The 27,073-nt window shown below is 45.4% G+C and overlaps 1 protein-coding gene across 1 annotated transcript; it reads left to right on the forward strand.

Annotated features, from left to right (window-relative positions):
- Window positions 1-403: 403 nt before the first annotated feature.
- Window positions 404-27,073, forward strand: LOC129333133 (ovalbumin-like). Its single transcript, XM_054984567.1, has 8 exons — window positions 404-472; window positions 2,949-3,136; window positions 6,320-6,370; window positions 8,125-8,253; window positions 9,325-9,442; window positions 10,095-10,237; window positions 11,784-11,939; window positions 25,640-27,073. The coding sequence occupies exons 2-8, from the start codon at window positions 2,966-2,968 to the stop codon at window positions 26,036-26,038; spliced, it is 1,167 nt and encodes a 388-aa protein (XP_054840542.1). The 5' UTR covers window positions 404-472; window positions 2,949-2,965; the 3' UTR covers window positions 26,039-27,073.

Below are 27,073 nucleotides of genomic sequence, written 5' to 3' on the forward strand. Positions count from 1 at the left end.
GCATAGTCCTTTTTGTGGTCAAAGACAATCCCCTCCTCCCCTTTTTCACTGGTGAAAAAGCTGGCTGGACCCAACCTCATACACGGGATCATTATTTGCTAGCAAAAGTTGAAAGTTCCCACTCCTTTTTCAGGACTTCTTCTGACAGAATGTGAATGTTCATTTTGCTTTTCGCAGTATTTTAGAAACATATCAGTATTTTTTTACTTCATGGCAATTCCCAACATTATTGGTTAAAATGGAATTTGATTTTTTTTTTATTCTTCTAGAAGGAAGTACATTTCCTTTGGCAAAGTTGCTCACAAAACACATTCCTTTCCCCAAAGAGCAGGGCTTTACCGAAGCAAAAGTTCAGCTTGTTCTGGCATACCACCCAGAGTGGGTGTGTCAGCTGCTGTGTGACATTTATTTCAAGTGTCCAAGAAGTAGTTCCACATTAACCAGGAAAAGCTTGTTTTCTGAAGACCGTAAGGTAACTTTTACTCTCTTAAATTCAAAATTTAGCTCAACTCATGTTCATTTCTTAATAATAATAAATGAAATCTCATGGAAAGTTAAGATATAACTGTAAATAACATCTTTATTGTACATGGGGTTAGAGTATGAGAATTGTGGATAGAAGGAATGCATAGAACTTATTCTTCTGTTCTCTCTCTTCCTTCTGTACGTTTCTGATGCCTCCCTGAAAAACTGCTCTGAAGTGTTGGGGGACCCTCAGGAACAGTGTGGAATGAAGCACGGGGTGGGATACAACAGAAATCATTCCCCTTTCCTGTTGTTCCAGCTCTTCCCCTATCTTACTGCAGTCCCGGGTGCTGCATCCCACTACGAGGTCCTGTTTACCCATAGGAGCCATGTTTGGGGACAAAGAGGAAAGGAGAAACAGGAGAAAGAATGGAATGAACTCATTCCATTAGCAAATTGGGTCTTAGGAACCATGCAGTGTCTGAAGAAGAAGGGAGCTTTGACTCTCAAAAGCTTGCACTCTGAAAACATTGTTGGTCTTTAAGGTGCCACCGGACTCAGATCCTGATGTTCTGCTACAGACCAATACGGCAACTCCCCTAACTATGCAGAACAATTGCTAGAGCCTGAATGTATAAGTATGTCTTTGAGCTTCTGTCTGAAAACTGTGTCTGAAAACAAAATCATATCAATAAATATTGACTGACACTTCAATCTATATCCTCCAATTTAACACATTCCAACTGTAAATACTATAGGTGGCAGTTTAAGGGTTATTTATTCATTTACTTCATTGATCCCCTGCCTTTCTCCTCAGACTCAGCATGGCTTACATAATTCTCCTCTCCATTATATCACCCAACAACCTTGTAAAGTAGGTTCGGCTGAGTGTGTGACTGGCCCAAGATCACCCAGTGAGCTTCCGTGGCAGGGAGGGGATTCAAGCCTAGGTTTCCGAGATCTTAGTCTAATACTGTAACCATTACACAACACAGACTGTCGCCATTTCACACGAATGTGTCAACCAAGCTGGATTTACCACTGAATGTGTACTTGTTGCAGTAAATAGTCTCTTATATAATGTATATTATTCATATGATGCATCTGTTCCAAACACAAGTTTGTCTTATTCATATGTTCCCTTATCTGATGTATGCTTTTGAAAATATCTTACGTACACACCCCAAAAATGCCATGTGTGAAGTGATCTTTAGATCCATTTATTCCCTTCAGCTTCCTTCCACAAAACTGCATTTAGGACTTCTGCAGATCAAGCATGCCTGTGATTTGTAGTTCAGAAGGGCTGCACATTTATAGGCACCCTTTATGTCTTTTAAAGTTATGTTTGTTTTTGAAAGCTGTAAATATACATGTATTACCCGATAAGGTTGAAAAAGAGAGTAATAAGGAATGGTGGTTGTCCCAATGTGGCTTTGGTGGTGACCTCTCTAATAAGCTAAAGCAAACAGGTAGGAGAAGCTGGATGGACCTAGGAAGGTTGCCAAAGCCAGTGACAAACTCCTAGTGATGGCCAAACTAGAAGTGATGACGTGCACAGGACCAACAACAAGATCCATAGGCAACAGCAGAGTGTGGTCAGCCTGTCAATATGAGATATGAGAAGGTAGCAGAGCCTTCTGGGATCCTTTCTTTTTCATTAGAAAGGAGGAACCTAGCGTGAAGGTGCTCATGGTCGCCAAAATGTGAGTTAAACAAAGCAATATAGACGGAAGCTTGCTAACCCAATGAAGGTATCTGACAAAGGTAGCTTAATTCTCAAAAGCTCATACTCTGGAAATCTTGTTGATTTTTAAGGTGCTACTGGTCTCACATCTTGCTCTTCTACTGCAGAGCAACATGGATACCCACCTGAAACTGATAACTGGGTAACGCACATTGAATTCCTCAGAAACCACAAAGGCCAACTATACATTCTGGCACTAAACAAGTAACTGCCATTGCATTCCTTCTGTATTACTAAGTTCCCCTGCAGAAAAATTATGCAACTGAGACAGCTTGCTTCTCAACTGATTTTTTTAAAAATGGCTACAGGGCATCCTCATTCATTTGCCTTCAGTACATTTCCCAGGAAAAAAAATGTATTTCCGCAATGGTCAACAATCCTATCTACAGTGAACTGCACTTAAAATACCAGTTTCAGTGTGGATTTTGGCAACAGCATTTTATGCAGCTATTGAAAGAGAATCAATTGCAAGCAGAAATGTGTTTCTGGGGTAGGGATGGAAATGCCACATTCAACAGCAAAGGAATGCATCTATAGAGCTTACAAACTGAATGAGAACTGATATTTAGGACTTATGTTTTGATTACAAGTTGGGAGGGACAGCCTTTGTCCCCTTTCTTTTCCCAGCAAGAGAGAGGCAAAGCTGTAGTGTAATTACACATATGTTCAGGATCATTTGTGACAGTTCAAATCTAACACAACACAACTTGATATCATGGGGTTTGTTTTTTGGCTCTAGGAACCTCTGGTTTCATCATGGCAAGTCAGGTTGCCGAGTCAAATGGTGAATTTTGCCTCGATCTTTTCCATGAGCTGAGTCGCCCAAGCATGGATGCAAACGTATTTTTTTCCTCATTCGGGATTCTGTCTGCTTTGGCCATGCTGCACCTGGGTGCAAGAGATGAAACGGCATCTCAGATACAAAAGGTACAAGTTTCGGACCATTTGCGATCATAAAAGATTGCTCATTTATATTAGTGGGTTGATAGCTGTGAATGCCTTCTAGAACAAGCAGAAATTCTGGGTTTCGATTTGCCATTACCGCTTTGAAAGTGAAATGGGACCCCCTAGTAAACAAACTTGTGTATTTGTTTAGAAAGCAGTCTGTCTCTCATGTGCAGGACAATATCTTGGGGCGCTACAGTATTTGACAGAGGCAACTCTTATGATTTAAAGGCATGTGACCTGTAAAACAGACGATATGGCATATTTAGTAACCTAAATGTGATTTCACTATTTTTGTTTATTTTATGCACAGTGGTCTGAAAACTTAGACACATAAGCAAATACAAACTTAATAATGCACAGATTCTCAGTTCCTGTTTTCTCATGTAGACTTTAAGGTGCGAGACACAACTGTAACTCCTTCCTTTAAACAAAAAGTCACTTTGAGAGACATTTTGGTGGTTTACTCTAAACTTGTGGAACTCGTACCCCACGAGCTTGCCAGAACATAAACATGAGCTTCATCTAGAATCTAAAAGAGTAATTCTGTACCCCAAAAAAGCACAATCACTTTTCTGTCCTGCTCAGGGAGGATGAGTAGATTCACAATGGCTGGCAAGCCCTGAAACACACAAAAGTGCATACCTAGGCTTGTCTGCTTTTGTGGGGCTCCAAATTGTGCATACAGAATTTATGCACATACAGTTTAAATATACTTGAACACAAGAAGCTGTGATATTCTGAGTCAGACCACTGATTGGCCAAGGCAAGTACTAGATACTAGCAACAGCACTCCAGGGTCCCAGGTAGAGGTTTTTCACACTATACCCTACCGACCCTTTTTACTGGAGATTCCAAGCATTGAATCTGGGACCTTCTGCATAACACTAGAACTTAAAAACACCCAGAGAAGTTGATGGATGGTGGATTTAGTGCAGAAAAATGAATGTACTCTTTCACTCAAAAAGTTAACAATGAGTGGTATTCTATTCCAACACGAGGAGGGAATCCCACCCTTAGTCATCAAGTGTCAATGCACACACACGGGTTACAAACTTAAATGGTTTTTATTCAACTTCTTCATACATTCAAGGTATCTCTACTCACAGTTCTTACTAAATAATGAAAGGAGAGAGTGCATCTTTCATGCATAAAGGCGCTTGGTGGAGCTTTGTAGAACCAGTGAATGTGGTGAAAAAAGAGAGATGACTTGCTCCTCTCCCTGCTGAGGTGTGAATGAACAAAGGAGGAAATGGCCCTAACAAGTTTTTGGCAGGCTCTGAATGCCCTAGGAACTGAAATCTATGGGGTAAGGCACTACAACTCCCAAGATGGACTTCTCTTAAAGCTATAGGCATACATTCTAGTCTAGTACATATTGATTAACTGAGCAATATATTCAGCTTGCTGCTGGACCAGTACAACTACCATGGAATATGATGATGGCTAATAATTTGGTTGATTTTAAAAGGAGATTGGACACAGGTTCATCAATAAGCTCTATGTTCAGAGGCACTAACCTTCTGAAAACTGGTGGTGAGATAGCAACAGGGGGAGGCCATACTTGACCATGCCACGCTTGTAGGACTTTGGGCACCATCTGATTGGCTGCTGTGTGGAACAGGATAATCTAGTAGACTGACCAGTGGTCTTATCCAGCATGGCTTCTCTTATGTTCTTATCACAATGGAACAGGGTTGCCAACCTTGGGGGAGGGGATCTGGAGATCTTCCAGAGTTTTAGCTGATTTCCAGGATATTAGTTTCCCTAAAGACTATGGCAGCTTCTGAGGGTGAACTGTATTTTTAAAATTTTACTTCATTTTTATCCCACCCTTTTCCCCAATGAAGACTCAAAGCAACCACATCATTCTACTCTCTTCTCTTCCATTTTACCCTCACAGCAAAACTGTGAAGTAAGCTAAGCTCAGAATGTGTGACTGGCCCAAGATAACCCAGTGAGCTTCCATGAGAGTGGGGTTTCAAATCTGGGTCTCCCAGATCCTAGTCTGGCACCCAAACTGCCATACCACACTAGTTCTATGGCACGACATCTCTGCTGAGCTTCCTCCCTCCCCAACTCCACCCCAACTCCAGTCTCCAGGAATTTCCAACTTGAAGTTGTCAACTCTTCTATAAAACCAAAAGGAGCAAGCTTCTTTTGAGGTACCTAGGCCTCAAGCCAGTATTTGGCTGTTTTCACAAGTCTTTAAAATAGTGTGATACTCATGGAAGGCTGCTGGCTTCCTCGTGCGACTTGAGACCAGGGCTTTTTTTCTGGGAAAAGAGGAGGTGGAACTCAGTGGGTTGTCCTCTGAGAAAATGGTCACATGGCTGGTGGCCCCACCCCCTGATCTCCAGACAGAGGGGAGTTTAGATTGTCCTCCGTGCCGCTCAGCTGCGTGGAGGGCAATCTTCACTCCCCTCTGTCTGGAGATCAGGGGGCGGGGCCACCAGCCATGTGACCATTTTCAAGAGGTTCCGGAACTCCGTTCCACTGTGTTCCAGCTGAAAAAAAGCCCTGCTTGAGACGCTATCCATTTACAAATCGGAGACAGCCAGCCACAAAAACACTATCATCACAGATAGCGTAAAAAATCGTGCAAGGAAGCCGGCAGCCCTCTGAGAGTATCGTGCTGTTTTAAAGACGTGTGAAAACAACCTTTGTGTATTTATTTAGGTGACCTAGACAGACACATTGTTTATACTACAAGTGCTATTATACTTGTGTGTATGTGTGTGAATATATGTGCATATATCTGTTGTAAATTCATATCAATCACAGTACCTGATTAGTGGATAAACAGGAACACAGAAATACTAAAAAAGACCCATTCAATTAATTATGGAGAGAAGACACTATTCATACTATAGAAGATAATGGCTGATTCCACACACGTTGGATAATTAACTTTCAATGCACTTTATCAATCGTTTGAGGTGGATTTTTTGTTCCGCACACAAAAAAATCCATTCCAAATGATCTATAAAGAGGATTGGAAGTGCATTATCCAACGTCTGCAGAATCAGCCAACATGTATTTCAGTCTGACTATTTGAAAAATGAAACGACTGAACTCAATTTGACAAAATGTAGTAAGCATCAATAATGTCATATTTATTTAGAAGAAGCCTTTCATTTAAGCTCCTCCCATTTATAATTCTAGGTTCTTCATTTTGACAGATTTACAGAATTTGAAAACTCCAAGTCACCTCAGGTATGTTTTTGTCTCTGCCTCATTGTTTTATTGTTTACCAGAATATATCAAGCTGATTAATGATTAAAGAAGAGAAATGCATATCGTATAGTATCATTGTAAAGGATATAATGAAGGAAGCTATTGTTCTATATCATTATAAAAGGATATAATGAATGGAGCTGTTGTCCTAAAAGCATGAGCAACACCTTTAATGACCAAAATGCATCTTCCAAAATGCAGTTTGTATCATAGATTCCGCCTGTGGTCATACTGTAATTTGACTATCAAGTCAATATCTTTGAGAGCCCAGTGCTTGTTCTTCACTAGGTTCATGCCATGCAGGTAAAATATAGCTTACATAGCAACTGCACTGAGCTCTGATGTAAAGCTCAGGGAATGGCAGGCACTGGATGTTCCAAGGAAGAACTTTCCCAGAGGTCAGTGGCCTGGGCCCCCTGAAGCGCCCCAAAAGCTGTGCACCAGGAATAGAGGCGATATGGTGGAGAAAGACAGCATTACATTAAGCCCGCTCTGTATCTTCCTCCTTATGTCTGTAAGATACAGGATCTTGTTACTTTCAGAATGGACATTTGCACACCCTACAGTCATCCCTGTGGTCACCAATTGGTTCAATCTACATGGAGCTGAGTTGCCTGAAGAGGACTATGATCAAATCTGACATCACGCTTTGGACCACATACAGTCTAGAGTCCTGCATTTGAAGTATGCAGGAGTACAAAAGTCATCTGTTAAGGGATTTTACTCTAAACATACTAACAGTGAAATCCTAAGCAGAGTTACTTCAGGCTAAGCCTATTGATTTCAATGGGCTTAGACAAGAGTAACTCTGCTTAGGATTTCACTGTAAAAAGTATAAATGCTTATCCTGCCATTCATTAAAATCATCTACAGACCACCCCTCCCCCCTTGGGATGTCCCTGCCTACTGAGTGCAAGTGGGTGGCGATGTTTTTCTATGGTACCACCGTGATTGTGGATGTGGAGTAGCCTTCCCCAAGAAACTCAGCTGGGACTTTCTTTTTTTTATCACCAGGAGAAGACTTTTTTTCCAGTTAGTATTTTGTAAATTGATGTTATTGTTTATGCAGCTGCTGTCATTGGTTATGTTATTTTTCTTGGTGTTTTAATCATAGCGTTTTACCTGCTACAAGGAAATCCATGTTACTGCTACTCTGAAATTTAAATGACCCATGTTTATGCTATTTATGTTTTATACGGTTGTATTTATTCTTAGATTAACTACTTCATCTGCAGTTGGCATTTCATACTGTATTTTATTCTTCATTGATTATAGTTTTTGCCATTTTTGGAAAGTTACTGTCTATAAGATTTAAACATTTCAATAAGATGATTATGTTTGGTGTAGTGGTTAAGAGCACGGGACTCTAATCTGGAGAGCCGGGTTTGTTTCCCCACTCCTCCGCTTGAAGCCAGCTGGGTGACCTTGGGTGAGTCACAGTTCTCTGGAGCTCTCTCAGCCCCACCCACCTCACAGGGTGATTGTTGTGGGGATAATAATGGCATACTTTGTAAACCGCTCTGAGTGGGCATTAAGTTGTCCTGAAGGGCGGTATATAAATCGAATGTTTGTTGTTGTTGTTGTTGTTGTTGCTGTTGTTGTTATTATTATAAGATTTAAACATTTCAGTAAGATGATTATGAAATAACAGAGATGTTGATATTGTTTTAGAGGACCACTCAGATATATAAATCACAACAATGGCATCTTATTTTGTTTTTCCTCTGAAACAGTGCCGGCAGACTAACAGTGTGCATTCTGCATTAGGAAGCATACTTTCACAAATCAGAGCACTCAACACTAATTACACTCTGAGCATTGCCAACAGAATCTATGTTGAACAATCATATCCCATTCTTCCGGTAAGGTGATCTAATGCCAATGTACAAAAACTACAAACAGAAAATTAGAACATGTTCTGTATTACAGTGAAATTCTATCTCAATAAGGCAGAAACAACAAGTAATTGTTCTGTGTCATGCTCATAGTACACACATTGGTAATAATACTTAACATTTCTATAGCTACTGAATGTTGTTCAGAACATTGACAAATATATTTCAGCAGTTCTTACAGCATCATTGATGCATCAATGTTATCAGGGCTTTTTTTCAGCTGGAATGCGGAGGAACGGAGTTCCAGAACCTCTTGAAAATGGTCACATGGCTGGTGACCCCACCCCCTGATCTCAAGACAGAGGGGAATTTAGATTGCCCTCCGCACTGCCCAGAGGCACGGAGGGTAATCTAAACTCCCCTCTGTCTTGAGATCAGGGGGCGGGGCCACCAGCCATGTGACCATTTTCTCCGAGGGCAACCCACTGAGTTCCACCACCTCTTTTCCCAGAAAAAAGCCCTGAATGTTATTATCTCTATATTACAGGTGTGTGTGGGGGGGGGGGAGAATGGGAAACAATGACTTGATTAAAGATACCTAATGAACCCAAAACAGAGGTAAGATGTGAAACAGGAGGATGGATCCAGCAAAACATTTCCACTGACAGAAGAGGGGTGATTTTTGCCAAACACTTAATGCTGTTTCTAGGTGTCCCCTGTCACCCTGGAGCAGCATTTTAGGGGAGCATTTTGAGTTGCGGTAGGACGGGGAGCAAGGAAGTCACGTTCTACTGCTGGAAATCCCTTCCATCCCCGTAAACCTTCCCTTCGACTCAGCTCAGAGACCTCCCAGTTTCTACAGTTTGCTTTGCACTTCTTAACGCTTTCAGAAGGCTAATGTCATCTAGCATACTGTCTGCAATACATAAAATGGGAAGTGTGATATTCAGAGAAGAAAAGAGGGAAGGGAGACACAATGTCATCTTATACATAATTGTATATTGTATATTATTCTAATGATAATTTACTCCCTCGAATGGTCTCTTGATGTGCTATTTAAAACATAAATGCCTATGCTTAATTTCCTTTCAACCCCAGAAATATTTAAAATGCACCAAGGAACTTTACAAAGCGGGTGTGGAAAAAGTCGACTTTAAAAAAACTTCTGAGCAAACAAGACTGTTAATTAATGCTTGGGTGGAAAGTCAAACAAATGGTAAGAGGAGATGATGTTTTATTGTCCAACACTTCTTAATATAAATGATTGCATAAAATATTGGAGTAGACATTCAGCTACCAAGAAGGGAAAGAAACAGACCGTTCACTATGTTTATATCAGAACTACTGCATATAAACATTCACCCTGTGGCAATGATCAGTTACCTAGTACTGGAGAGCCTTGTGTGTATGAACAGCTCAGGCACTGGCAAGATTTTTCACCTATGCTTGCTATTCTCTGGCAAAAATGAGAACTCCAAAATCAACATCGAGTACCACTGCATACTGGGGAAATTGTCCAATTTACTAGAATATGGATAGAGACTGGTGGGATTAAGTTTCAATTGTCCATGTACAGGGCTTTTTTGTGTGTGTGGCAGTACACTCACCAGTATTGAGTACTGGCACCTTTGCCGGGGGCGGGGGCGGGGGGGAGAGGACTCTCCCAAGTTCTGATACTAAAATTGGTGGAAATTGGTGCAACCTTATATATGAGTACCAACACTTTTTTAAAAACTGAAAATGAATTGTCCTTGTTGACGCTCAAAGCTGAATCATTCTCCCGAAATTGTAGACATGTTGTTTCTTTAATTATTTCTGAAAACAATTGTGTATGTATATATATATATATATATATTTTCTTGTTTAAGGTTTGATCAAAGATATGTTTGCTTCCGGATCTCTTACTTCCAGAACCGTCCTGACTTTAGTAAATGCTATTTACTTTAAAGGAAAGTGGGACTATGAATTTAAAAAAGAAAACACAAAAGAAATGGTTTTTATGGTGAATGAGGTAAGCATGTATCTTTTTGTAATCAACTAGTAAAACATGCACTAAACAGTATATAAGCATGGTGATCTTTTCCCCTTTCCTTGGTATGAGGATAATATAATACAGGAAAGGGCAATGCAGGTACACCACCCTGAGCTCTGTGGAAAAAGGGTGCAGTAAAAATGTACTCAGGGCTTTTTTTCAGCAGGAATGTGGTGGAACGGAGTTCCGGCACCTCTTGAAAATGGTCACATGGCCGGTGGCCCCGCCCCCTGATCTCCAGACAGAGGGGAATTTAGATTGTCCTCCACGCAGCAGCATGGAGGGTAATCTAAACTCCCCTCTGTCTGGAGATCAGGGGGCGGGGCCACCAGCCATGTGACCATTTTCACCGAGGGCAATTTAAACTTTAAAAAACTCCCCCCTTGTTCCAGCTGACCCAAAGTGCCATCATTGGGCGGTCCTGAGTTCCACCACCTCTTTTCCCAGGAAAAAAGCCCTGAATGTACTCAATAGATTAGTTACTACTTACTGCTTACTAAGCATTCAAATAGGTTTAGGATGCATGTGGGACTTGATGCAAGCTCCCAGGAGTTGCTGATGTCACAAAAGCAGCGGAAAGCTGCATTTTGGGGAGGTACTGGTCCAAGGTCAAGTTTACAGATTTCCAAAATTCCAGTTACTATCCTCTCCTTCATAGATTTCTGATGGTACTTCTTTAACTCAAAGCAATTCTGGAAGGGAAAGTAGACACAGAGACAGATTCCCAAATATTTAGGAAATGTTGTAGGACAGGGGTCCCCAATCTCCGGTCCGTGGCCTGGTACCGGTCCGTGGCCTGTTAGCAACCAGGCCATACAGGAGGTGAGTGGCGGGTGAGCGCAGAGCTGGCTCCAGGGAGCAGGCGAGGTAGGTGGTCGCCTATCACCCCCAGATGGGACCATCTAGTTGCAGGAAAACAAACTCAAGCCTCCCACTGATTCTGCATTGTGGTGAGTTGTATAATTATTTCATTATATATTATAATGTAATAATAGAAATAAAGTGCACAATTGTATCATTCTGAAACCATCCCCCTCTCCCCCAGTCTGTGGAAAAATTGTCCTCCACGAAACCAGTCCCTGGTGCCAAAAAGGTTGGGGACCACTGTTATAGGAGATGGGGAGACTGAACTAATCCAAAATTGAAGACCTTGTTAATAATGAAGTATAAAATGATCCAAAAGGCATGGTTGTGTAACAAACCAGCAAGGCCAGGTCTGTTACTTTCAGCACTTTGCTAGCTGATCTGAGTTTTATTTCCCTGGGAAGCAGTAGGGAGGAATGGCAGCAAGAGATGAGAGAGTGGCTCGGCAAGTGTATGTTTGACAGGGCCATCAATCAACTAGAGCAGCTGGCTCACTTTCCCACTTAAAAGTATAATAAAAAATTGCATTTCCATATGCAGCATTTCCACCATCATCTCGGCGGCTTGGGTGGGCTATCAGTTTCTATGTAAGCCAACATCTTGCACATAGTTTCCAACTTTTCCCCTGTTCCGTGGGCTCCTGACAATTTTTTTTTTCCAGAAAGTAAACACGTCTGTGCAGATGATGCACCAGACCGCCTATTTTAATTTTGCATCCATAGAGAAGTCCAGAGTTCTAATTCTTGAACTTCCATATGCTGGCAATGAAATGAGCATGCTCATACTTCTTCCAAAAGACCGCTTTGGCCTACTGCAGGTAAACCTTTTCATTTTAAAGAGAAGCAGTCAAGAGAAGAATATAATTTATTACGTTGCTTTTCATACGCTAGTGCGGGTTAGCTCATTTGTTGGAATTATTCTACATAAAAGATCACAAAAGCGTTATTTCAAGCAGCCTTTGCAACCTGATCTGCCCAGAGATGATCACATAAGGATCTGGAGTAATGGTTGCAGATAGAAGAGCAGCAATTGATAGTCTCCACGAGATCCTTGTGTGATGTATCCAGAGAAAGGGAGTATGATCTGAATTAGTACAAACATATCTGTGGTACATGGCTCGAGTCGGAAACAGAATGGTGAGGGCCCAAATACCTGCATAAATAAATCCGGTTGTGGTACGGTTGTCAGGTCTACACCTAGCAATCCTGGGAGCTTTGGGGGGTGGGGCTTTATGCAATGCGATGACCAGAAGTGATGTTGCCACATCTAGTATGACTCCTCCACCCCATTTTTTTTACTGCTGCAAGAATGGAGGAGATCAGCCTGGTAAACCTAAGCCCTGGATATAGAAGAGTTTTGTCTGAAATCAAGGGAAGTCACAACATCCTGGGGAAACCTGACCCAACTTGCCCGTCTGAAACATATCAGCTTTTCAATGATGTAGGTGTAAAACAAATTATCTTTCCACAAGTTCTCTTTGTATTCAATTCAATTTGATCCATGTTGCTTACTATGGCATTTCAGAGGTCCATCTGAAAGCTGAGAGAACATTTTGGGATTCATTTACTTTTTGACTGGCCCTGTTGAATCCTGTCATTGTCACCAACTCACATAGACAGAGAGCTGGACTTGGACAGAGTGAGATCTGACTTCAAAACTAGATGATCATGAAGCATACCGTATGAGCTCTGAGACAGAGGGTCCTTCCTCATGCAGAGTCTTCTCAGCAACAGATGTCTGAGCACCCAGGGTGGTTGGCTCTTCTAGACCCACAACAGACAGGAAAAGGGGTGGGGGTTTCACCAATGAGGTACAGGAAGAGAAGAGAGAAGAGCAAGGTGCAATGGAAAGTTATTTATTGATGCTTATAGATCACAACTCGTTTAGCAAATAGCTTAATCAGAGGATCTGTTAATCACAAACTTCTCCTGGCTCTCATTTTGATCAAGGTGAAAACCTGAAGAAGTTTCTGGTTAACAGATCCCCTGATGAAGCTGTTTGTGAAATGTGTTGAAATCTATAAGTATCAATAAATAACTCTCTCACTGTGCCCTGCTCTTCTGTACCCATAACCATAGCTGCCATCACCCAAGTTTCAAGGATTTGTGGACACCCCCATTCTCACACTCCTTTTGCTGTGGTTGTTGTTATTCATGTCTGCCAAAGCAGTATGCATAATGAAAATATTCACATTGCCTCATTCACACAAAATGGCGATCCCCTATAGCACTGTAATCAAAGTCTGAAAGATCTACAGGAGTCCAGTAGCACCTTTAAGACTAACCAACTTTATTGTAGCATAAGCTTTCGAGAATCACAGTTCTCTTCATCAGATGCGTGGAGGGCAAGAAGAAACTGGTCAGATATATAGGTGGAGAGGGGAGGGAGGAGTAGATGTAAACAGTAGCTTCTGATATGGAGATCAGTTTGCTTCTGTTAAGGAAGTCAGTTACTTCTGATGATGAGATAACCATTCATAGTCTCTATTCAATCCCAGCCTGACTGAGTCAAATTTACACATGATTTCCAATTCAGCAGCTTCCCGTTGGATTTTGTTTTTGAAAGGTTTCTGTTGAACTACAGTGACCTTTAAGTCCTTGATGGAATGTCCTGGTAGATTGAAGTGTTCTCCCACTGGTTTCTGGATGTTGCCATTTTTAATGTCAGATTTGTGTCCATTTATTCTTTTGCTCAGAGGTTGGCTGGTTTGTCCAATGTACAGAGCAGATGGACTTTGTTGGCACATGAGGGCATATATCACATTGGAAGATGAGCAGTTGTAAGAGCCAGAGACAGTGTAGTTGATGCCATTGGGTCCTGTAATTGTATTTCCTGGGTAGATATAAGGGCAGAGCTGGCATCTGGGTCTGTTGCAGGGCCTGGTACCTGTGCTGGTGACTCTGCTAGCCGATTCATGATTGTAAGTGAGAAGTCATTTCAGGTTGGGAGGCTGTCTGTAGGCAAGGAGAGGTCTTTCACCCAGGGCTTCTGAGAGAGAGGCATCATTTTCCAGGATGGGCTGTAGCTCACTGATGATACGTTGGATGGATTTGAGCTGGGAACTATAGGTGACAACCAGTGGTGTTCTGTTGTTAGTTCCTTTAGGTCTGTCCTGGAGCAGGCTGTTTCTGGGTACTAGTCTGGCCCTGTCGATTTGTTTCCTCACTTCATTTGGTGGGTACTGTAGTCCCAAAAATGCTTGTTATAAATCTCTTAAGTGGGAGTCCCAATCAAGAGCATTGGAGCAGATACGATTGTAAGGGAAGGCTTGGCTGTAGACAATAGACCGAGTGGTATGTTTAGGGTGGTAGCTGGAGGCATGTAGATATGAGTGTTGGTCTGTGGGTTTCCAGTATAAGGTGGTATTTATCCGTCCATTATGTAGTTGTACAGTGGTGTCCAGGAAGTGTACCTGTTGTGTAGAGTGGTCCAGGCTCAGGTCGATAGTAGGGTGAAAACTGTTGAAGTCTTGATGAAATCTCTCAAGGGCTTCCTTCCCATGGGTCCAAATGATGAAGATGTCATCCAGGAATCTTAAGTATAGTAGTGGTTTCAATGGATGGGAGCTGAGGAAGCGTTGCTCCAAGTCCACCATGAATATGTTACCATATTGTGGTGCCATGCGTGTGCCCATGGCTGTGCCATTAACCTGTAGATATAAGCTGTCACCAAATTTGAAGTAATTGTGAGTGAGTATGAAGTAGCAAAGTTCAGTGGCAAGGTGTGCTGTGGTTTTGTCTGGGATAATATTCCGTATGGCTTGCAGTCCATCTGCATGTGGGATATTGGTGTATAGAGCCTCCACATCCATGGTTGCTAGGATGGTGTCATCTGGTAGGTTGTCAATGGACTGTATTTTCCTGAGGAAGTCAGTGGTGTCCCGTAAATTGCTGGGTGTGCTGGTGGCATAGGGCCTGAGGATAGAGTCCATGTATCCTGAGACTCCTACTGTGATAGTGCCTATTCCTGAAACAATGGGGCGTCCCGGGTTACCTGGTTTGTGGATTTGGGGTAGTAAATAGAATGTTCCTGGTTGTGGTTCCTGGGGTGTGTCCATATGGATGCATTCTTGTATGTCCATGGGGAGTGTCTTTAATATTTTATTGAGTTCTCTTTTGTATTGCTTCATAGGGTCAGAAGGTAGTATTTTATAGAATGTTGTGTTGAAGAGTTGTCTTTCTGCTTCTTGTATGTAGTTATGTTTGTCCATGATGACAACTGCTTCACCTTTGTCAGCTTCCTTGATTATGATGCCAGAATTATTTTGGAGGCTGTTTATGGCATCTCTTTCTGCATGGCTGAGGTTCTGCTTTAGGTGGTGTTGTTTGTCAATTATCTCAGCCTGGGTATGTTGACAGAAGCATTCAATGTAAAAGTCCAATGAGGAGTTGCAGACCTCAGGGGGTATCCATGTGGAATTCTTTTTTCTGGAGCTTTATGTCAGGGCTTGTCACTGCTGCCGCTGGGCAGGGCGCTGGCTGGGTCGGCCCTGACATCAGAGGGGCACCAGGGATGCTGCAGGACCCTACTCTGTGGAAGGAGGGGTGGTATACATCACCCTGACTCCCTCTCAATCCACTCGCTGGCCTGTTCAACCTGGCCTGCTTACCCCCTGGATCCTCCATCATCTCCTCCTCCCAGAACTCGCCTCCACTCTCACTCCACACCATCACTCCATACTCACACCCACCACCCAAGAGCTCTTCCCAGCCAGCTTTTATAGGGCCTTCTATCAGCACCCCACCCTCTTTGCAGGTCCTGCCTGCCAGGCCACACCCCTTCTGGGCCTCCCAGCATTGGCCTGGGCTGTCTCAAGCTGCTGCAGCTGGGGGAGCTGGCTGGGCTGCCTGGATCAGCAACAGCTGCGGTATGTTGGCTGGCTGCCAGGCCTCTCTGGCTGAGCTGATTACTGAAAGTAGGCCCAGCTGTGGCCCCTTGGCTGGCTGCCCAGCTCTGCCCACAGAATGCCTTCAGCAGCTCCACCTGGAGGGGCTTGGTTGTGAGCATTTCCTGAGCCAGGCTGCTGTCTTCAAGCTGAGGTGGAGGCTGGGGTGTGGCTCTGAGCTGCTGTGGTTGCTTCTCCCTGCCAGGTAAGAGTTCTGTTTGGGCTGCCGCTGGGTCCCTATTCCCCCTGTCCTGGCCCTTCTCCTCTGGCCTACTTAGCCCCCTCCCCTCCTCCTGGTGGGTGGGACTAGCTGGTCTCCCTGCTCCTTCCAGCCCTCTGAGGCCCCTTCCTCCTGGAGTAGGCAGGCTCTGGACCTGGTTGCTGGCTGGGGTGGCAGGGCCACTGCCTCCCAGTTGCCTCCCCCTGTTCCCTCCTGGCAAGTCTGGGGGCTGGGACTCAGACCCTGGACACTTTGTAATGATGATTGTGCATTGCTGGGTTGGGAGAGTGATTGCTGCTGTGATGGTGTCTGTTCAGTGCTTTGTTTGTTTTGTTCAGCAGAGTGGTTGAAGAATTCTTTCAGTCTTAGGCGTCTAAAATAGGCCTCCAGGTCTCCACAAAGTTGTGTGGTTTGTGTGGGTCTGGCTGGGCAAAAAGATAGTCCACATGAGAGGACAGATTCCTCTGCTGGGCTCAGTTTGTGGCTAGAGAGGTTGATAATGTTGCCAGGTGGATCCAAAGTGGTATTGTTCCCTGTTGCATGCAGGAGTTTTGAGATTTTCTTCTCCTTCTTGTTCAGTAATTCTGTAAGTAGTGTGCAATAGATAGTTTCTCTGGTTTTGGTAAACATCTGCCAGTTCCTGGTTTGTGTACAGGGATTGTTTTTCATGGAAGAGTCTAGTTCAGGGATCTCTTGCTTGATCCATTGTTGCTTGCTGTACATCAGTCCAATGAGGTGAATTAAGAGTTTCCTGGATAAAGTGTTGCATAGTTTCTCACTGTAGTCTGTGCAGTAAGTGGATTTAAGTGGGTTCTTCACACACAGTCCCTTGGGTAGAATGTCCAGTTTTTTGCATTTAGAAAGGAAGATGATGTCTGTTTGTATTTGTGCCAGTTTCTTCACGAGGTTGATGGATTTCCTCTCCATTTGGCTGAATGCGGCAAGAATTCAGCAATAATTTTTCTTGCCCTCCATGCATCTGACGAAGAGAACTGTGATTCTCGAAAGCTTCTGCTACAATAAAGTTGGTTAGTCTTAAAGGTGCTACTGGACTCTTTTTGATTTTGCTACTACAGACTAACACGGCTAACTCCTCTGCATCTATGAAAGATCTACAACATCCACCTGATAGGTGGAAGTGATGAGCCCCTTCATATCTAAAGATGGTCTAACAGGACAGGAATTTCTTTTCAACAAAACATAACAATAATCCCATATCTGCATGCCAATTATTCGTTTTTCAACAATGGGCCCTTTCACATTTCTGTGTTAACTCGGTTTTTATCCATTGCTCCCTCTGACTTCATATACAGCAACGTGGGGGCAGTGGTTTCAAACGCTATTTACAATGATTAATGAACTGTATGTGAATTGTTGTGGCCATTTCAAATAATGTTGTTGTTTCTGATGGCAGAAATAGCTAACACCCCTCCCCTGAGCCACCAGGGTGTATGCACAAGAATATCGCTATAGCACTGTAGCATTGTAATGACAGGCATAGAAGGTTCCTTGATTTCTCAGATTTCATTTTAAAAAGTAACTCTCTAGCCCCTTCTCTTCTGGAGATATAAGGTAAAAGAAATCTTCACAACAGAAAGGGCTAGAGACTTACTATGATTAAAATGAAAGCTGGGAATTTAGAGAAACTGCTGCATCTATCATTACAATGCTAAAGCACTATAGCACTAATCATTATTCAATAAAAAAGGACATGTAGGAAAAGGGCTGGAAAATTTAAAAATGTGATGCTGGCTAAAGCAGTGAACTGTAGCAAAGTACACAGAGCACTTGAGATCAAAAGAAAACTTTTTTTAAATGGCTCAACCTCGCATTGCAAAGGGGATACAAGGGGTTTTGCCTGAAAAGGTAAAAAGATCTGTTAGCAACCCTCAGCCAAACCAGTTCTGCCTATAATGGATCAGGTTCGATTGGCAGGTTTGCCATATTCCTGCTGATGGCGGTAGATTCCCTGCCACCAGCAGCCACTTCCACCATAGCTCAGCCAGGCAATGGGAGAAAAATGGGGGATGGGCAGTGTCCCAATGCGCTGATGTCACTCTTTGTGCACCTCAGAGTTTTGACAAATGCTATCATGTCCCCAGTCTTGTGCTGATGTCACTGCTGAGCCCACAGGGTCTGACATTGGTGCATTCCTGGAGCGATTGTTACATCATGGGTGAGTGCCCCCTCCCACCTGGGTGTCAGGTCCAGTGTATATCTAAACTGTACTGACTCCATTTTCTAATGCTTCTAGTGTTTGAGTGTTTTCTTCCCAGGTGCACCAGTTCCCAGGCAGCATTCCCACCGGAGGAGACTGTTTTGTCTAACACCGTTCCACCAAGCATTGGCCTTGAAGGAGAGCAGCTTCCCAGGACTGCGAGATGTTGTTTTGAGAACTGTGGGGGGAGGCTGATCCAGATGGGTATTGTTACTCTGTATCTTATGCTGGCTCTTCATTGGTAACAATGATCATGTACCATCCTGATTCTCCTATTCAGGACAGTGGACTATAATGGACCTTTTCTGCAGTAAAGTTTCCTTTTCCAAACAATGGACTTGTGTTTGCTTCTAAAGGGAACCCTGTAGTGAGTGCCTTATCTAGCCACAGTCTGACATTTTGTTACCAATCATGTCTGAGTCGGGCCCAGCGGAATCCAAGGTTGTCCCGGACAGGGATCCTTTGTTTGATCCGTATGCGTCTCCCGACAATCAACCTGTGCAACCCGTGCAAGCCCAAGACTCCCAGGAGCTGGGATCAGCCGGGAACGGAACCGGAGCCTCCACTTCCACCCAGCCTCTCATCGATCTCAGTACTCGGGACGAGACCGAAGCCGACCTCGGGGCAAGGCCGAAAGCGACCGCTCTCCCCTTGATTTCGGTACCCACCCCGTCGGAGTGGGGAGCCAGACCCCGAGAAACCAGAGAGCGTCGGGCAGGTGGACTCCATCCACGAGTTTCGATGGAAGGGCGCCGAAGCCTAGGAACCGTCCCGGAGCTAGACAGCAGCCAACCATGGCGATATTGGAACAGGACGTCCGAGCAGACGGAGGGGGACACGTCTCGCCGCGGCGCCCTGAGTTGGGATTACTCCGAACTTGTTCCGTGGAAAGAGCCAACGGAGGTCCCTGAACAAAGTTGGGAGCAGATACAAGGTCGCACCTATGCGGTGGATACCAGCATCTTGGCCGTGACGGGTATGGCCAAGGGAATTCTAGCCGCGAGATCGAGAGTCGTCCAAGGGGACCCTCCTCCTTGGGGCCCCTTGTCCCCGGTGAGTGCAACGAATGAAGCTTCCGTAAGCGAGCAACCGGGGGCAAGTCGAATGCAACAGTTAGAAGCTAAACTGATGGATATGGAAGAAAGTTTGGCTCATGCCATCCATTTAATTTCGGCAATGGGAGCAGGGGAAAGATTGTCCCCTGAAGAGATGGCGATACAGATAGCTACCCTTCAAAGTGTCATCTCCTATCCGATGGAGGATGTCCAGCAGCGGCCGTCACCTACCGGCGAAGGGGACACCTATCCTGACGAATCGGGAGAGCAACCCAAGGAACTTCCCGCACAGCAGGAAATTCCACCGAGAAGGGATGACCCGGTTGAGCCACCCGGAGGGACCCCCACCGAACCTCCTAACCAGGGAGGGGATGCGCCGCCAGACGAGACTCCCGTTGAGAGGCCTACGCAAGGGGAAGAAAAGCCAAGTGATACACCGGTGAGACCCCCTCTTACTTCTCCTATAACGGTCCGGCCGGACCAAGCGGGAGCACAAGCGGCTCCATCCGAGGAGGGAGCCCCTCGTCAACCGCGAGATATTGTCCCCGTCGGGCAACCTACGGGGGACGGTCTAACAGCGCCAAGAGGCCAGCCGCTGCTTCCCAGATTAGCAACACCCGGAGGGGCAAGCCCGCGCGGCCTTCTACCTGTTCAACCCTCGCCGCTGCGGCCCCTCTCACCTCGACCGCAGCTCATACCGTTGCAGCAGCCCCAGGACCAGCCCGTTTTACCACCCCCGAACCAACCGGGACGGCCTGCACCACTACGACACCTCCAACCCCCTCCTCAGCGGCCGATCTCCACTCAACCACACCAACCTCCTCCACCTCGACAGCTACCGCCAACGCCTCCCGTGTTACCAGCCAGACCGAGACTGCCGCCCCCTGCTCGCCCGCCACTGCAGCCTCCGGCCCAACCAAGACCAACCCCGACACCGCAACCACGACTACCTCCGCCCGCACAGCCAGCCCAACCCCAGCCGGCACCGCCGGTTCAACCGCCGCCAGTACAGCCGGCACCGTTGCCCCAACCGAGACTCCAGTTACCTCCTCCTGTGCCTCAGGCGCAACTAAGACTGCCAATGGACTTTTACCCAGCGCCGGCTCCAAGACAAGAACTCCCGATGGGCTGGGTGAAGCTGGAAGCCACCTTCGATGGGGATCCATCCAAATTGGGATTTTTCTTAGTCCAAGTGGTACAGTTTTTCAACCGTTGGGGGCACCTCTTCGGCAGTGAGGCCAGTCAAATCGAACATCTTGGATCTCATTTACAGGGCAAAGCAGCAGATTGGTATGTAGGACTATACAATGTCGGGGCCCCAGAACTCGATACTCTCCAGGGGTTAGTGGATGCTATCCGAGCGCAATATGAAGACCCCTTAGAAGAAACCAGGGCCCGAACAGAGTTGCAAGCCATCAAACAAGGCAGCATGTCAGCAAGAGACTATGTCACAAAATTCCAGCAATTAGCAGCCAAGTGCCCTAGGTGTGAGGAGTCCACCAAGATTATTCTGTTCAAACAAGGCCTTAACCCGAGACTTTTGGACAGAGCTCTCATGCAAGATAATCCCCCCACGTTGTTAGGGTGGATCCAACTGGTTTGCGAAGTAGAGAATCGCATTTTGGAAGTCCGTTTGGTTGAACAACAACAACAAACGGGACAAAGAAGACCATTGACCTTACAGAGGGGAACACGGGGAGCTAGCTACGCCACCCGTGGAGCGAGAGATGCTAGATGGCAACAAGGGCTGTGTTTGCAATGCGGACAGGCTGGTCACTTTGCAGCACAATGCCCTTACCGGCCTGTGCAAAGACCTCCGCTCCAATTACGGCGTCCAACCCTTGCTCCGTTTCCTACGCTCCAACGCCCGACTCCAGCACCACGAGCAAATAGAGGCCGCGGCGCTTCCCAAAGGCCAGCCTCGGAAAGAGGGCTGGAAGCGGAAGAAGTCATGGAATACGATCCCGCTTCCCCAACCGCAGAAGCCAATCCAGAAAGTCCCCAGTCGGGAAACGAAATGGATCTGTCGTGAAAGGACCCAAACGACAGATCCGCCCTAAGCCCGTCCCTGCACGGAACCGGCCGCCTGGGTCCATCTTATTCATGCCAGTGACTCTAATCAACCCAGAGAGGAAGATGCACATTCGGGTGCAAGCTCTCATTGACTCGGGCTGCTCCAGAGACATCATCGCCCCTGCTCTAGTCAATGGACTAGTTCTACCAACTCGGGATTTACAAAATCCAGTAATCTTTGAACAAATGGATGGTACCAACATGAATCCTGTAACAACTGAAACCATCCCGGTGATCACAGGCATGGGACAACATTGGGAAAAAAGATCATTTGTCATCAGCTCTACTGCCAAGTACCCGTTAATTCTAGGCAGCAAATGGCTATGTGATCACAATCCCTACATAGACTGGGCACAAGGATGTATTACCTTCAGTCATTCCAACTGCAAAAATCACCGTTGGAATCAAAACTGGGGCGAAGATCCAACTCATAAAGAAAAGGCCCTTCTCACCCAAGAAGAAGTCAACCAAATCCCCGAACCATACTGGCCTTTTCTAAATGCTTTCTCTGAAGAGGAAGCAGATACTCTACCCCCGCACCGACGAACGGACTGTGCGGTAGAAATTTTACCCGGAGCCTCACTGCCCAAAGGACGACTCTATCCCATGAGTCTCCATGAACGCGAAGAGCTCCGGAAATTTATTGACACCAACCTCCAACGAGGGTTCATCCGCCCAGCCGCTAGCCCCCACGCCGCTCCAGTCCTCTTCGTGAAAAAGAAGGACGGGGGACTTCGACTGTGCACAGATTTCCGAGGCTTGAATGCAGTGTCCACCAACAACGCCTATCCTATACCGCTCATCCGAGACCTTCTCAACGTCGTGGCCCAAGGTAAGATCTTTACGAAATTAGATTTAAAAGATGCTTACTTCCACGTTCGTATCAAGGCAGGGGATGAGTGGAAAACCGCTTTCAATACGCCCCTCGGACAATATGAATACTTAGTTATGCCTTTTGGTTTGACGGGAGCCCCGTCTGTATTCATGTCCATGATAAACGAAGTTCTACACGAATTTCTGTACAAAGGGGTGGTGGTGTACCTTGATGATGTGTTAATTTACTCGGACACAGAGGAAGAACATATTCAAACGGTACGAAAAGTCTTAGCCACCCTAATGAAGAATAAGCTACCCATCAAACTGTCCAAATGTGAATTCCATAAAACCGAACTCACTTACCTCGGGTATTGTATCTCCCAAGAAGGTCTGAAAATGGATCCAGCCAAAATACAGGCGATCCAGGACTGGCAGACACCCACCACCCGTAAAGAATTACAATCCTTCCTGGGTTTTGCCAACTTCTATAGAGACTTCATAGCAAATTTCGCCCAAATCACGCTCCCTTTAACAGACTTGCTGAAAACCAAAGATAAAGGGGACCAAGCCAAAAAACCCTCTGCCAAACTGCAATGGACCCCCGATTGCCAAACGGCCTTCGATTGTCTAAAAAGGCAATTTGTAACAGAACCCATCCTCTCCCACCCCGACGAACAATCCCCTTTCATAGTACAGGTCGACGCCAGCGATACGGCGATAGGGGGGGTTTTACTGCAGAAGGGGGAGGATGGTAGGCTACGGCCGTGTGCTTTCTTGTCTAGGAAATTTTCGGAGGCGGAAAGGAATTGGAATGTGTGGGAGAAGGAGGCCTTTGCAGTAAAAGCGGCCCTTACTAACTGGAGACATTGGCTGGAGGGGGCGCGATTCCCTTTCGAGGTCTGGACAGATCATAAAAATCTGGAGGCTCTCCGAAGCCCACGCAGACTGAATGCCAAGCAATTGCGATGGGCGGAATTCTTTTCCAAATTCAACTTCACTCTAAATTATCTCCCGGGCAAAACTAACTTTTTGGCAGACGCCCTATCGCGCATGCCCCAACATAAGAGCAAACGGGAGGAGACTGTCGACACTGTCTTCTCGCCTACGCAACTTGGGGGCGTGGTGACTACTCGCAGCCGTGCCAAGCAGCCCCTCCCGGCCAGCCAAGAGTGGAAATCGAAACTTAAAACTGAAGTGGAGAAGGAGGGGGATAGGGCTCCGCGGAGCAAACTGACCCAATCCCCACAAGGGGATTGGTTAGCCGGGAGCAAGTTTTATGTCCCGGACAGCCTCAGACTGGAAATTTTGCAGCGCTGTCATGATGCTCCCACTGCTGGACACTATGGGTATCTGAAAACTTTGCACCTAATCCAAAGACAATTCTGGTGGCCGGGCATGCGCAAAGACATTTCCCAATACGTTAGTTCCTGTCCTGTTTGCCTCAGCGCCAAAACCAGGAAAGGGAAGCCTCCGGGTCTCCTGCAGCCATTGGAAACACCGAATAGACCCTGGGAAATAATATCCATGGATTTTATCACTGATCTACCTATCTCAAAAGGACACAATTGTATTTTAGTTGTGGTAGATCTGTTCTCCAAACAAGCTCATTTTATCCCCTGCACTACTATACCTTCCGCTCGAAAACTAGCAGATTTGTTTCTAAAACACATCGTAAAATTACATTCTTTTCCGTCCAAGGTGATTTCGGATCGCGGCGGACAGTTCGTTGCCAACTTCTGGCGGGAGCTTTTGAAAATGTTGAATATTGAACAAGGCATCAGTTCAAGCCACCACCCACAAACCGACGGGCAATCCGAAAAAACAAACCAAATATTAGAGCAGTTTCTTCGTTGCTACATCAATTTTCAACAAGATAATTGGGTGGACCTTCTCCCTCTGGCCGAGTTCTCCTATAACAACAGTGTCCACGCTTCGACGGGGGAGGCCCCCTTCAAAATTGTCTACGGGACTCACTTCAATCCCTTCCCCTTGGATGCACCCCCTCTCCATTCCTCTAAATTGCCAGATGTATCTTCGTGGTGGGGGGAGGCGGCGCAGCACTGGACTCTTATTAAGAAACACCTTGAAAAAGCCAAACTGGATTACAAAAAATATGCAGACCGCCATCGTGTGGCCGAATGGGAATTACAACCCGGAGATCATGTGTATATTTCCACAAAAAATCTAAAACTCGCTCAGACAAGCCGCAAACTCGCTCTGAAATTCCTAGGACCTTTTCCTGTGCGCAAGATAATAAATAAAGTGACTGTTGCTGTAACTTTGCCCAAGAACCTGCGCCATGTGCATGATACGTTCCATGTCAGTCTTCTAAAGAGAGCTCCCATCGACAACAAATGGCACGTCAAAGCTCCACCCATTCCAACTTTGATTGACGACCAAATACACTATGAGGTACAACAAATCTTGGACTCTAAACTCAAACGAAATCAGCTTTTTTACCTCATTAGATGGAAGGACTTTGATTCTGGTTACGATGAATGGGTGAACTCTGCACATGTTCATGCTCCTAGATTAACCAAAGCTTTTCATACTCGCTACCCATATAAGCCAGGGGGGGATTTGTTTTAAGGGGGGCAGAATGTCAGGTCCAGTGTATATCTAAACTGTACTGACTCCATTTTCTAATGCTTCTAGTGTTTGAGTGTTTTCTTCCCAGGTGCACCAGTTCCCAGGCAGCATTCCCACCGGAGGAGACTGTTTTGTCTAACACCGTTCCACCAAGCATTGGCCTTGAAGGAGAGCAGCTTCCCAGGACTGCGAGATGTTGTTTTGAGAACTGTGGGGGGAGGCTGATCCAGATGGGTATTGTTACTCTGTATCTTATGCTGGCTCTTCATTGGTAACAATGATCATGTACCATCCTGATTCTCCTATTCAGGACAGTGGACTATAATGGACCTTTTCTGCAGTAAAGTTTCCTTTTCCAAACAATGGACTTGTGTTTGCTTCTAAAGGGAACCCTGTAGTGAGTGCCTTATCTAGCCACAGTCTGACACTGGGTAAGTTTTCTGCTGGTTTCCAGCCTTGTCCTGGCAATGCTATGTGAGAAGACCTTACAACAGAATTTTGAACTTAACGCAGACTGGTAATCAGAGAAAATGATTTAAAAATAAGTCTAAAGTTCACTGTGAAAGCCACTATGTGGGGTTGCGGGGGGGGAGCTCCCACTGGAGGAGAACACAAAGGTAGTCCATAAATAATGAATATTTCCTTTTCATCACTTCCACAGCTCCAAAGTTTAATGACCTACAAAAAATTAAGAAAATGGATGAATTCCATGAGAAAAAGAAAAGTGGAAGTATTTGTGCCCCGAATGAAGATGGAAGAGAAATATAGTCTCGCAGGCATTTTAGGCCACCTCGGCATAACAGATCTCTTCACACCAATGGCTAATCTCTCAGGCATATCCACTGCAGGAAGCCTTGAAGTGTCAGAAGTCATTCATAAGTCTTATGTGGAAGTTAATGAAGAAGGCACAGAGGCGGCAGCTGCTACTGGGTTAGAGATCCGTATCAACTCTGCTAATATTGTAAAACCTGTATTCAGAGCTGATCATCCCTTTCTCTTCTTTGTTGTTCACAAAAAAACCAACCTGATTCTCTTTTTGGGAAAAATCTCCTCTCCTTAAATTATTGATATATCTGTAACACCTTGGGAAATCCTTGCGTTTAAGATCATATCTTGTGATATCTCATGGTTTGGGTTTCCAGCCTCCAGGTGGAGCCTGGAGATCTCCCAGAATTACAACTGATCTCCAGACTACAGAGATCAGTTTCCCTGGAGAAAATGGGAAGTGGATTGTATGACATAATATCCTGCTGAGGTTCCCCCACCCCCATCTCAAACCCTGCCCTCCAGTTCCAAATCTCCAGGACTTTCCCAAACCATAGCTGGCAACCCTACTCATGGTATACGAGCTGCTGAAACATGTGCCCTTTCCACACTTCTTTGGGGACAGCACTAAATCAAAGACATGTGGGAACACCTCATGACCTGTCTCCTTGTTGGGACAATGTGAGCATGAAAAGGAGCTCATAGCTTAGAAATGTTGATGCTGCCCCTAGAGGTGGGCACGAACAGCAATACGAACAAAAAAAAGCCATGAACAGCCCGATCAGCTGTTCGCGAGCAAGCTGTTCATGAGGCCCCGTTCTCGACGAACATCTGTTTGTTCCAAGCCCTGTTCATGGTGTTCATCAACTGTTCATCAAGCCAGACAATCTGGTGCCTTTCAATCAATTCCCTTGGCAACAGTAGGCACGGACTTTCTGAACTGTGTCTGAACTCCTGTTGCACTGGAAACCCCAATCTAAGCCCAGGGGCACTTCACCCCTGACTCAGCCACTTGTCAGGGAAAACCCTGACAAGGGCTGATTGCAGCCTGCTGGGGTTTAAATTTCCCTCTTCCTGCTGTTGCACAGTGCAGAAAGAGGGACATTTAAATCCCCCACTCGGCTGCTTGTCAGGGAAACCCCTGAGAAGCGGCTGAGTGCAGCCTGCCGGCGTGAAATGCCCTTCTCTCTGCTGCTGCACAGCAGCAGGGAGAGGGGTACTTCACCCCCGACTCAGCCGCTTGTCAGGAGTTTCCTGACAAAGTCTCCCCACCAGCTGGCTGGAAGGAGGGAGACTTTGAAGGGAAGGAGGTTCCCCACACCGTTTGCAA

Source organism: Eublepharis macularius, chromosome 7, assembly GCF_028583425.1.
Source record: "Eublepharis macularius isolate TG4126 chromosome 7, MPM_Emac_v1.0, whole genome shotgun sequence".
In the NCBI taxonomy this organism is placed as follows: Eukaryota; Metazoa; Chordata; class Lepidosauria; order Squamata; family Eublepharidae; genus Eublepharis; species Eublepharis macularius.

Excerpts from the sequence above, each read along its gene's own strand:
- LOC129333133 (XM_054984567.1), top strand. The coding sequence starts at position 2,966 with ATGGCAAGTCAGGTTGCCGAGTCAAATGGTGAATTTTGCCTCGATCTT. Across the intron at positions 3,137-6,319 it reads CGGCATCTCAGATACAAAAG|GTTCTTCATTTTGACAGATT; the intron begins GTACAAGTTTCG and ends TTATAATTCTAG. Across the intron at positions 6,371-8,124 it reads AAAACTCCAAGTCACCTCAG|TGCCGGCAGACTAACAGTGT; the intron begins GTATGTTTTTGT and ends CCTCTGAAACAG.